Source organism: the organism of the source record quoted next, unplaced genomic scaffold, assembly GCF_019419815.1.
Source record: "Pyrus x bretschneideri cultivar Hongxiangsu unplaced genomic scaffold, Pyrus_bretschneideri_v1 Contig52, whole genome shotgun sequence".
NCBI classification, from domain to species: Eukaryota; Viridiplantae; Streptophyta; class Magnoliopsida; order Rosales; family Rosaceae; genus Pyrus; species Pyrus x bretschneideri.
In genome coordinates, this window is record NW_025999790.1 from 1,418,884 (window position 1) to 1,431,370 (window position 12,487).

Below are 12,487 nucleotides of genomic sequence, written 5' to 3' on the forward strand. Positions count from 1 at the left end.
TTAGTATTTGGGCCTCATGACCCAGCCCATGATGTAGGTAGGAGGTGAAGGAAACCCTTATTCTATAAAAGGGATCCTTCACTCTCACTTGAGGAGAGGATGATAGACATATAGCAAAGGGAAGCATAGAGGGTAGCACACAGAGAGCTCTCTTGCTTGTCCATTGTAATCCACACATTTACATAGTGAAATGGAATTGACACCAGTATTGACGTAGCCCAACTTGGGTGAACCATGATATCTCTTTGTGCTCTTATGCGTTTGTGTGATTGACTGTCGGATTTACGTTGGTATAAGATCGATCTAATTTTGTGCATCAACATTTGGCGCCGTTTGTGGGAATCACACTTATTCCTACTCTCTTCAGTTTTGTCAAGATGGTTTCCACCATTCGTACACTTTCTTTTGACCAAGCACCCCTCTCCAACATAAGGAGTAAAGGAAGCCACAACACACAGAACGACACCCTCATAGCGCCTAATGTAAGGCAATGAAAGAAGGAATGAAAAAAGTTTGCTCTTCAAGCTAAAGTCGAAGAGCTGGAGGCTCAAAACAACAAGATAACAATAAAGAATTAGGTCATGCAGGAGCAATATGAGAAGCTCTTCAAGATGCTCCATAAGGCTAGGTATACTTAAACACACAAGCTCATCACCCTTGTGAAAGTCAACCACTAACTGGGTGCCCCCAACACGGAGGGTCACTTGCCTTCGACATGGGTATTCTTAATCAGGAGCGAGCTACTCATCGAATTGTCCATCAACATGAGACTTCTCTTAACCCAGCTGATTCGACCTGAAGTATGAGAAGTAGAGGAATACATCTCCTTGCAGAAGGAGTGGAAGGATTGAAAGCCGTTTATCCCGACTATCGACACTTCCTAAAGCAACGTCGAGAAAATCCCATCCACATAAGCTCAAAGATCAATGACCCAAGGATTTCTGAAATACTCGATCCCCTCCCACGACCCAGGCCAGCTGCCAATCTAGGGAAAGAGCGACAGGTCCCAGAGGAACATGAAGGTATAGGGAACTCGGAGATATTCTAACAGACTCACCCTAGAAGTTAGTGCGGCGAGTCCAAGGAAAAATCACACACTCTAGATCAAACTTTCTTACTTCTAAGAGGCGATGGAGACTTACAGAAGAAAACTCATGTGGTACATGACTTCACTCAGGATCCCTTTGTCCTACAACTCATTGAGGAAGTAAACAAGTTGAAGGCCGAATGTTAGGCCGAGATACCAAACTGGAACCAACCCAGGCCTGGCCCTCTTACAATAAGGATCCTCGACACCCCTTCCAAGCAAAGATAAAGTAGAAGCTTGGCTTATAACTCTATACTGGAAGGGAAGACCCGATTGAACACCTTAACCTCTTTGAGTCCACCATGGCATACCAGATGCATACCGATGAAAAGCGATGTCTTATCTTCTCCTCCACCCTCTCCCGCAGAGCTCTAAACTAGTATTGCCATCTTCCACTTGAGACGGTAGACTCATTTGAGGAATTGAGGAAATTGTTTGTCTCTCAACACATCTTCCAGACCGATCACTTGCATTCTGCGAATGACTTGTACACTATTCACTAGAAGCCGGATGAGTCATTACGAAAGTATGCCGGCCACTTAAGCCATGAGTATTCTCATTGCGCTGAGGCAGATGGCAAGACTGCCCTCAAGGCCTTCACGGCAGGCATACATGACTGTTTCTTCAAGTACATGATCAATGCCAACATTTGGAAGACTTACTTTAAGGTGATGGCACAAGCTTACAACCATGCCTCCGCCGAGGCAAGGACATATCAAGGGAAACCCCCAACAACCATCCCTTATCAACAAGTGGGGAATGGAAGCCAAATCCAACCAAATGAGAAAACCTCAGCCTTCCAAAAAATTTCAAAAAATTACAAAAAAAATTTCGAGCAAGTGTTCAACTACATTAAGTGCCCTAAAAGCTTCAACGAACATGATATTGAATGAAGCCCCTGTGTTTACCAAGATTCTTTGTACATCAAAGTTGGCTATGTGCGCCTCCACGATCAGTGGGTTGTTGTGAGGGTAAATGATACCTCTTTCTTCCTCAGGGTAGAAACATATTGGATCCTAGTTAAGCTTTGATGCTTACCTCCCTTGATGTCTTCCACGTGAAACACTTGGTGGCCAGGCCTCAAAGTTCGTTCATTGTTTTTCATGGCCCTGTTGGAGGATTCAGATATGAGTGTGACGCTGCTTATGGAATATATCACATTCACTTGGCATTGGTTACGGTTATCCCTTGGAGGGTGAAGGAGGAATTGATCAATCTTCCCTTTACGTGCCGAAGCTTCAATATGATCACGGAGGGTGATACACTTCTCGCCGTCATGGCCGTTATACTCGTGGTAGCCGCAAAACATGCTGTGTTCTTAGTAAATTATTTTATCAATTCTCTCTCAGCATTATCAAGGGAAATAAGCTACTTCCCAAATAAATACTGGTTCATTGAGAAGACACAGGAGTAATCTCAAAGACTAATTTATCAGCCTTCTTTGTATATCAGGAAGGGTGGTGCCTAAAAAAGATGTAGTTGAAATCAGTCAAAGGTTTAATGTTCAAGTCAACAATTTAACTCAAGCGAGTTTCATTTTATAATTACCATCAGATCAAGGCATGTCTTAATTTTGTAATTTTTATGTTTGGATGCACTATGACTTTTGATATGCATGCACATGTTTTTTGTTTGATGATATTCCCTTTGGATATCTGCACCTTGTAATTGAATTTTATGACTTGAATTTTTTATCTTAATCAGTATTCGTTGTTGTTTTTTAGTTTTTCGTAGAAGAAAACAGTTTGAAGGTTATACATGCATAGAATAGGCAGTCCTTTTACAAACTGGGTACTGTAAAGATTCAGAGTATATGTACAGACAGAAATAATTACTTAGTAAGGACTGCAACAGATGGTAGAAACTGTTAACATCCTCACAAAGTTGATGCTTTATTTCTTTATTTTTTGGCGCCTTGGTCTTTAACTCTTTATAATTATAGAAAATTGCCAAGTATTTTCTTAAAGTTGAGAGAGATGAGGAGTGTTTTCTCATATTAACAGTGCATTGATTTAGTCTTGTTATAGGCAGAAAATTATTTAAAGAGACCTCTATATTTCACTTCTTCTGCATTCCATTGTTTGTACTTGCTGTGCTAGTAAAATTGAGAGCTTTTGTTGCGTGAACCTGTTTGAAATGCTACTCCTTTATTTTGATAAACGTTTGTGCTAAATATTGGTTTATTTAGGGGCATACTTTTGTTTTTCATCTTAACTGAGCATTCCCTTGCATTTCAAATTCTTCTAAATGAACTAACGTTGAGGAGAGTAGGTAAATTATTTGTTGTAGTGGTAAAGGTTGTGTAGGGATGCATATGCGAGTGTACCAATGCATGTATATGACATTGTTTATATGATTTCCTGTTATTTGTCTCCCTTGAAGATATTTCAGTTTTAAGTTAACCCATATTTATGACACTATTTGAAACTATTGCTAACAATTTTGTTGCTAAATATGAATTTTGGTCTGTGCTTTTCTCTCTTTCTTCTTTTTTCTTTTTTTTTATCATATTTTTCCTTATGAATTTTGGGGGTGTGCTTGTAGTTTTTACCACAAGATCGTGTCTGTGAGTTCACCAAATTAACTCCAGTGCAACTTCTTGAAGAGACTGAAAAGGCTGTAGGCGATCCTCAACTGCCGATCCAACATCGTGCACTTATTGAGCAAAGCAAGAAATTGAAAAGAGTTGAGCGAGCGGGTTTCTAATGTGTCCTTACGTCAGACAATTTTAATTAGCTTTATCATGCTACTTAGACATTTTACCTTTTTGATTTAGGCTGTTGAAAAAAATGGAGAAACTTTGAATCAGTTGAAGGCACTGAATGCTGAACAAGAGAAAGATGTTGAGCATATCCGCCAAAGAGAGGAACTTCTCGCAAAGGTTTGCCTTTTAGTTTTGTTAGATTAACTGAATCACAATGTATTTTTATGATAAATACAAGCTCTTAGTAAAAAAATTTATAACACATACACAATAAAGTGCACTAGATATCCATTTAGAGCTAGTACACGTACTCAAACACTATCAGATTCACCATCCATGAAACAGCACAGAACATCACAAACCAAAGCATCTGAAGGAAAACACTGAAAGATAAATGTGATTCATTCCTATTTCCTACCTACCCCATCAGGCCATACTAGAAGGAAAGTTAGATCCTGAATGCAGGTGAAACTGAACCCCATACAGCAACAACGAGAATCTGACTTTATCGCGTAAGTTCTACTCCCATCTCCCTTGTAGTTCTCGAGAAAGAAAAAAAAAAAAAAAAACTGAACTCCATCTGACTCTATAAATCGCCTCCCCACCCTCAAAGAGAAAAAAGCCCTTCTGCTTCACAATTAAGCTGGAATTAAAATTTCTTTCTTGATGTCATCTACAGGCAGAGACCATGAAAAAAAAATTGCCATGGCTAAAGTATGATATGAAGAAGGCTGAATGTATGGAAGCTATGGAGCAGGAAAAAGATGCAAAGAAGAAGTTGGAGAAAGCTGCAAGAACTCTAAATCAACTGAAAGAACCTATTTAGTATGATTCATTGAGTTGATATATTCGTGCATACTATATTGACATGAGACATACAGTCCATTTATTGCTGACAGTGCTTTTATTTTACGTCTGGTGCACTACTCTTTTACCTGCTGAAGTAAACAAAAACAAGAGAGAGTTGTGACAGAGTCTAAGAGTACAAAAGTTGTAAAAAAACATTAGTGAAAATGCAAACACACGAATGAAACTTATGGAAAATGTGAACCGCTTGGTATGATAATGTGGTACTCTATTCTCTTAATGTGATTTTAGCCTTCTCTAGTATGTAGTGTGGATAACTGAGTTTTTCTTGTGCTTCAATTTCATCCACATGTTTATAGGGAGTGTTAATAAAAGAAAGTACAATGAAATGGAAGATTTGAAGAAGCAAGAAGAAACTCGTCAACAAGGGATCTTAAAAGCAAAAGAGGATCTAGCTGCTGCTGAGCTAGAACTTGAAAATCTGACTCCTTATGAACCCCCTACAGATGAAATTGTAAGTTATGGATTCAGTCTTAAAATGTCAGGATCTACGGGCAGTCCCTGGTATGATTAACATAAATGGATCAAATTTTTACCTATTAACATGAATGAAACTAGTTCTGTGTGAACCAGTTTTAAGAATTTATGGTTCCCATGCCAACATTTTCCAATCAACTTTTGTTCCTTTATTAGACTTTTGATTCGTTTGCCTGCCTAGAAACAGTTTAGCAGACTGCTTATTAGACTTTTCAATCAAATATGTACCTAGTTTCTGGTTTTGTTTTCCTATGAACAGTGTAGCACAATTATTTATTTTAATTATTATTATGAAGTTTTGAATCTGTAAACTAACATATTTCATTATTTTTGCAAACGATTGATAATGCTCTCTGGGTGCATACTCAGGTTAATGTGTCGGATCGAGTTCACGCTGGCTTTAGGTGTTCATGTTCCTTATTACATATGGAATGTAATTACTGGTTTTGAACATGCTTAAATGCAAGATATTTTGCAAAACTTTGTTGAGATTTTTTAATGCTTGGATTTTTATTCCATAAAAATTGTGAGAAGAAAGATATTACGATAGACAAAAAACTATGTTCAACAAGTTTGGATGGTTTAAATTATAGAATTATTTTGTTTGATGGTAGACAGTTTCAAATCCCGCAGCAAAATGCAGGCATTCCTACTAGTTCCTACCTATTCCTACATAACGTTTGATATTTCAAGCCTCGTGATGTTAGGAATAGGTGAAGCGAACATTCTGCAGTCACAATACCGTCACTAAGGCACTTCTCTCCACGCCTCCAAACGAGACCGAACCTGGTCTTTGCCCGAGTAGTAGCTGTACCTTCTCTCGAGCCATCATTCTCCATGATAGCATGTTCCCGACGTCCAATAACTCTGAAACCAGCACGGTAAATTACTGGTGTCGTCTGCCATGGGGTAGAACACTCATTAGTCTTGGAGGGCGACAGTTAGCTTTTCTGTCCGTTTAGCTGTTAATTTTTATGGCTTAAACTTATCTAGGAAGGAGAAATTATTCATTTCAAATGATGTCTGGCTCCAGCAGACATTGTTTTCTGGTTAAACAACCACTTTGTCCCGACCGAGATTAACCCAGATCAGCGGCTCGATACCTGGCATACATCGCCTATACTATGTAAAATTTCTCTCATTCATAAACAAGAAACCAAAGTGATGAGTGGATAATATCGATCACAAAATTAGTACATGGTCTTTCTCACTCGCTGTAGATGAGATTCGTGTGCTCTTTTATGGGACAGTCTCAACCAAGATACCATGGTATCAAGGTCACCCTCCGCCTTCATCCCCTTACTCTCTCCTACAGTCTTTACCAGCTACATTGGCAAAGATTCGACAGTGGCACCTAAGAGGCTGAATGAACAATTTAAAGACATGTACAGGTGGTTAGTGTTCTTCAAGCATTTGTTGCAAGCTTGAAATCGAGCATCTCCCTTATATTTAACCGGATGGAAGGCCCCATCGACGAGCATATGTGTGCACTCTTCCAGTAAACACCTTTTGCACCTGGTGGCTTATTTGCTTCTACCGATTTCTGCCAGGCAAAATATAAGAAAATGAATTTCATGACCTAGTGGATAGAATTCAGACAGCAATTAAAATTAGAAAGCAAGGAGAAGTGAAGAACATACAACTGCTGCAAGCAAGTTTATGAGAAGGTCTTCTTCAGAAAAGTCAGCTTTTCCAAAACGCAAATGAACTATACCAGTTTTATCTGCTCTATATTCAACTTTACCCTGCTTGAATTCTGCTATGGCCTGAAACAGAGAATACAAGCAAATCCATTTTAATCAGTATCCTAAGAAATCAAAATCCTTGTGAAGTTGTCCTGCCACATGTAAATCCATTCCTAAACAACCATAGATGATCCTTTGGTTGTTCCTACTATATTTCTTTTCAATCTCCCTCACCGTATTTATTGTGCCAAATTCATTAAATTCCTATCGAGAATTTGGATCATTTCCTGTGTGTGAGTGTCAGCCTAAGTTTTTTCTTAATGACTTCCGTCAATTTCATTGTTCTTACTGTGTCAGATATATATAAATGTGTATATGCATACAATGAGACATGCGGAAAGAACTAAAACAGAAGCTAGGATTTAGGCTAAGAAAGCATATCCAAAGAAGTGCAGAAAGGAAACAAAACATCACAATCCAAGCCATACCTGTGGAATATTAGGCGTGACAGTACCAGCTTTCGGGTTTGGCATGAGCCCTCGTGGTCCTAGAATCTTTCCTAGGCTAGCAACCTGAGACAAGTAGCAAAGACAATAAAATGAAAACTTAATGGAGAACATGGATAAATTGTGAATTTACTCTTGACTTTGTGTGCCGACCCCACTTAGTGGGATAAGGCTTTGTTGTTGTTGCTGCAGTTGTTACTCTTTTACTTTGTGTTAAAGAAAGATACCTCATAATATGATGTAAGAGGTGAAAGTTAAGCACTTCTATGAAAGCCAGCTGGTAGAATCATAAAAGCAGACCGGACCAGCCAGTCTAACATGAGTCACTTTTTCACTCCATGTATGAACAAACACTGAGGAAAACAGGGCAGCACCTATTGTTCTTTTTCTTTCTTAGCTGTATTTATTTAGTTATGTGGAGCGGGATCTCAATATAAGATGCATACTGATGCAATTTGTTTGTTCTTAATTTCACTTATGAATAACATGAACTTTATCACTATCAACCAAATAATATACACAAGCACCTCATCATGCACATCAAGTTTTAGAGTCAAACTATTATGAAGCTGACTAGTTTATTTTTCTGCTGCAAAACTAGTTTTCTCATTTCAATCACAGGAGCCTAGCATTTCAACCATATACTCTAATTTTGATGACCAAAAACCAAACCAATAACATAGCATTTAGGTTTACCCTTATCGAGATGCTCTGTAAAAATGAAAATGATTTACATACTTCGTTGTCAAACAGACAGTTGAGGCACATCACTTATTTTGATTAAAAAAGATAATGAAGGCAACACCTTAGGCATCATATCCGGTGAAGCAATTAGCTTGTCAAATTCCATGAACCCTTCCCTTATCTGTTGTATCAAATCATCTCCACCAACCAAATCTGCTCCAGCATTTTTCGCTTCATCAAACCTTTCACCTGCAGATATTAAAGAAGATAACCCTGTGAACATGAGATAGATGAAACCAAAAACGTTAAATAATTTGTGCACAAATAGATGCTTGAGATATAAAATGAGCTCAAGCATAAAGAACATCAACTTTTTGCAAATTATGAATGGGGAAACATGAGAGCCAGAAAAATTAAGATTTTTGGAAAAGTAGAAGACAGATACAATCTTGATATTATTCAAACAAAGTACAGGAAATGCCTAATGAGATCAACCGGTAAACTCCTACTAATAATGAAATACCTAAGGTGCAAATTATCAGATATAGCACATATTTTCACTAACTTCCGAGAAAGCATATATCTGCATGTATAAGCTAAAGTAAGACAGTGCAACATCTCCAACACCCTAAGCAATTAAATACCCTAAAAATTAAAACAACACACTCCAATCAGGACTACTTCCATTTATTCTTTAAAAAAAAAAAAAAAGTTAAGAAAAACCTTACAATTACTAAAAACTATATAAACCTCCTTTGGACTTAAATGACTTAGAGATCGCCGTTTCATCAGGAAGAAGAAAGTATAGGAAAATTTAAACTCAAAAAAGAAAGTAACTATACCTTACATGAAAAACTATTAAGACTACATACAAGAGAAATGGTAATGATCCAATCCAATTTGAAGTTCAATAAGGAGTATAATACACTAACTAGAAATTGGCAGGTACAGAAAATTCACCAAGAGTAGAGGAACAACGTCTCATCAACCATTTCAAGACCATTTCATGGAAGAAATGAGAATACTATACTAAAACCCTCCAACTAATTCATTTGTAAAATGGCCCCTTGGCAGAAAATAAAAAACACTTAGAGATGCCTAGATTCAGCCAAGAAAGTATTTCTTCTGTTCTTATCAACCAAGGTAGTAGCATAAAGAGCACAAAACACCACTCAGTAAAGGTGTTACTTGTTTTCGCCTTTTACGCTTAACTGACAAAACAATTACCTATAGAGAATTCAAATAACATATTTTCAGAATAATGGACACCTACCTAATACATGCTAATGCGGAAATTGCCTGCATAGTTATGCTCCTGTACTTTTTATTCTCTAGGTTGAAATCTTCAACTTGTATCCACTAGGTTCAAATACGTGGATTACTTTATACATCTCCTTAGCTCATACTGAATGACAGATATAATTACTCTTTCTCCACTAAGGACGGTAGTGCTAAGGTGAGAAATTGAGAATCGTAACTACCTTGAGTAAGAACAGCCACTCTAACAGTCTGTCCAGTTCCCTTGGGCAGGTTTACCTAGTAGAAGAATTCCACAATAAATGAAAGGATATTAATATAGTGCTAATCATTGATAACTAAACATACCTCTGACAAACAAGATCAGAAAACTCACAGTTGCTCTTAGCTGTTGGTCGTTATATTTTGGGTCAATATTGAGGCGGAAATGGGCTTCAGCAGTTTCTACAAATTTCGTATTCGTCATTTCTTTCAGTAAAGCAATGGCAGGCTGCAGCGCATACTCTTTTTTGGTTTCCTTCAATTTCTGAATTTCCAAGAATCTTTTGGACCTTGTCTGACAATTACAAAAGAAGACAACCGAGCACTTGAATCACTACCTATATCTTGGAAGAACTTAAAAATAGGACATTGCAGGATTATATCTAACAACATAAATGATAAACATAAAAATAAACTAGAACCGGATTATCAATCGCAACTTCAGAGTATTCTCCATCTTTATAATTATGCAAAACCATGAGAAAACTATCAACTAAAAGGATGTAAATATCAAATTTCGCAGAACTAGTCTCTGCTCCAAGATAACGAAATGACCTTAATTACTCAAATCAATCCTTAATTTTTAGAATTTAAATTAGCATAACAAACAAGTATTTGCTAAATTAACCGATGTTCATCAAACTAAAAACTAAATGTAAGAACAACACATGAAATTTGAATCCCAAAACCGTAATCAAAACCAAAAACAAGCAAAACCCACCAACGAGGCAACCCAAATAATCAAATTTTACCCCCAAAACAATGAAAAATCCGAACTTGCAGAAGAAAAACCAGAAAAAGACTCACTCTGTCTCTCTTCAAAAGCAATGCAGCCTTCCCTTTCTTGGGCTTTGAAGAAACAGCAACAGCAGCAGAGCCATCACCTCCTTTCACTTCTTCGCTCTCATCCACATCATCAGCTACCTCTGCCTCCGCCGTAAGAGCCGCCGTGGGCACTCGGTGAGGCTCGGAATTGGCCCATTTGCTTGGTTTGATCTCGCGAGGCCTCAGAGCCAGCGGGCAGAGGCAGAAGGTTTTGAAGAGCGGCTTGGGCTGGAAGGAGACGAGGGAGGGAGTGAGGTCTTGTGGGTGCGCGTAGGAGGAGGCGTACGTTAGCATGAGGGACGAGGGTGTGGTGCTTGTAGCCATTGTTGGAGCTCTCTGTAAACGAAGGATTTTGATAAATTGCTGTCTATCCATTTATGCTCCAGATAAGAGGTGGCTGGTATTGTCTGCTATAGACCATATGGATGGTATGGTACACTACAGTTACCGTCAGCAATAGTACAGTGAATAAGACGTAATATTAATAAAGTTCGACAAGTGTGTTCACAGTTACGGAGCAACAGTGGGAACTTATTGACACTAAAAATTTAACGGCCGAATTTTTTTTGTAATCTACGTGGTGATACTGTACTTTCAATACTACCCTTATAGTGAATAAATTGTTAATTAAACCCTCGTAATACGATCAGCTAGCAATTAAAGTTCAAATTTAAACTTTTGTTAATCTTCTATTAAATAAAGAGAGTAAAGTTCAGCTAGCAATTAAAGTTCAAATTTAAATTTAATAAATTTCAAATGACATATTGTCAATTTTCCTTCACCGGTTGCTAAAATTTATTGCTTCATTTATGTTTATTTAAACAAAAATAATAAAAGTTGGGTTGTTGATAATACTTAAATATGCTAGCATTTAAGGTAAAACAAGTGAAATACCTTTGCAAAATAGCAAAAATCAAATTTGAATGCAGCTTCAAATTTGACATCTTTTTGTCCATGTCAGCTTAGCCTTCTTTTCCATGTCATCTTTGACATCTCAGTCTGAAGTAAATGGTACGTCATTTGCTACTGTTATATATTTATGTGGTATTTTTGACATTTTCTTTGAAGATAGTTTAATAGCATGAGCACCTTTATCTTGTATTTCTACATCTACCTTTAGCCAGAAGATTTGCTTTGCCTCTGCTTCTTCATGGGAAGCTATAAAACATGAAGGAAGGTTCACTAATTCATCCTCTGTTTTGTTTGTTTTTTTTTTTTTTTTTTTTTTTTTGGGAAACTGTAATTCATCCTCTGTGAGGCAGCGAACAAGCAATCAAATGACATATATATCGACATAACAACTCATAGTAGTTATAAGTTTGATTTTGAAAGGACGACTTACTTTTTTTATTTAACGACATACTAACGGAAGTTTAGGTTTGGACCTCAATTGCTAACAAAGTTTACCATGAGAGATTAATTAACAACTTTTTTACTACGAATATCACATTAAAATGCAAATATTACCACAGGGTTGCAAAAAAAAATTAAAAAAATTAATGAAAAAAGCTTCAATACTTTAAATTTTATTAATAATAAAAAAAATTATGAAATAACTTTATTTAATAAAAAAAGCTTCAATATTGTCTGCTATAGACCTTATGGATGGTATGGTACACCACAGTTACCATCAGCAATAGTAATTACAATAGTACAGTAAATAAGACGTAATATTAATGAAGTTCGACTAGTGTGTTTACATTTTCAAAGCAGCAGTATTAGTAATCTAAGGGAACTTATTGACACTAAAAATTTAATGGCCAAATTTTTTTTTGTGGTCTCTATGGTGATACTGTACTTTCAATGCGACTCTCGTAGTGAAAAAGTTGTTAATTAAACCTTCGTGTTAAGCTCAGCTAGCAATTAAAGTTCAAACCTAAACTTTTGTTAATCTTCCATTAAATAAAGAGAGTAAAGTCGTCCTTTCAAAATCAAAAAGTAATTTAAGAGCATCTCCAAATGAGACATTAAAATCAAAACATCAAATTTAAATTTGATGGCTGATTTGGCAATTTGACATATTGTTAATTTTCCTTCCACCAGTATGTCAAAATTTTTTACTTCATTTATGTTTATTTAAACAAAAATAATAAAAGTTGGGTCTGAGAAGAAAGATAGCGAGAGTTGTGAGAGG

At 36.9% G+C, this 12,487-nt stretch overlaps 1 protein-coding gene and 1 long non-coding RNA gene across 2 annotated transcripts; one reads left to right on the plus strand and one right to left on the minus strand.

Annotated features, from left to right (window-relative positions):
• Window positions 1-2,947: 2,947 nt before the first annotated feature.
• Window positions 2,948-5,604, plus strand: LOC125470782. The gene is made up of 3 exons (XR_007253164.1): window positions 2,948-3,968; window positions 4,471-5,112; window positions 5,505-5,604. It is a non-coding gene; the product is annotated as an uncharacterized LOC125470782 (long non-coding RNA).
• A 651-nt stretch (window positions 5,605-6,255) lies between these two features.
• LOC103945512 (50S ribosomal protein L1, chloroplastic) lies at window positions 6,256-10,718 on the minus strand. Its single transcript, XM_009356085.3, has 7 exons — window positions 10,336-10,718; window positions 9,644-9,823; window positions 9,492-9,546; window positions 8,132-8,259; window positions 7,309-7,392; window positions 6,776-6,901; window positions 6,256-6,678 (listed from the first exon to the last, which is right to left on the minus strand). Exons 1-7 carry the CDS (start codon window positions 10,675-10,677, stop codon window positions 6,541-6,543), a joined length of 1,053 nt encoding a protein of 350 aa, XP_009354360.2. The 5' UTR covers window positions 10,678-10,718; the 3' UTR covers window positions 6,256-6,540.
• Window positions 10,719-12,487: the final 1,769 nt, after the last annotated feature.

Bases quoted from the DNA above. Each gene is read 5' to 3' on its own strand.
- LOC103945512 (XM_009356085.3), bottom strand. From the start codon at position 10,677: ATGGCTACAAGCACCACACCCTCGTCCCTCATGCTAACGTACGCCTCC. The intron at 9,824-10,335 runs GTGAGTCTTTTT...TGTAATTGTCAG, and splicing joins TGCTTTTGAAGAGAGACAGA to ACAAGGTCCAAAAGATTCTT. The intron at 7,393-8,131 runs GTGTTGCCTTCA...TACTTGTCTCAG, and splicing joins CACCGGATATGATGCCTAAG to GTTGCTAGCCTAGGAAAGAT.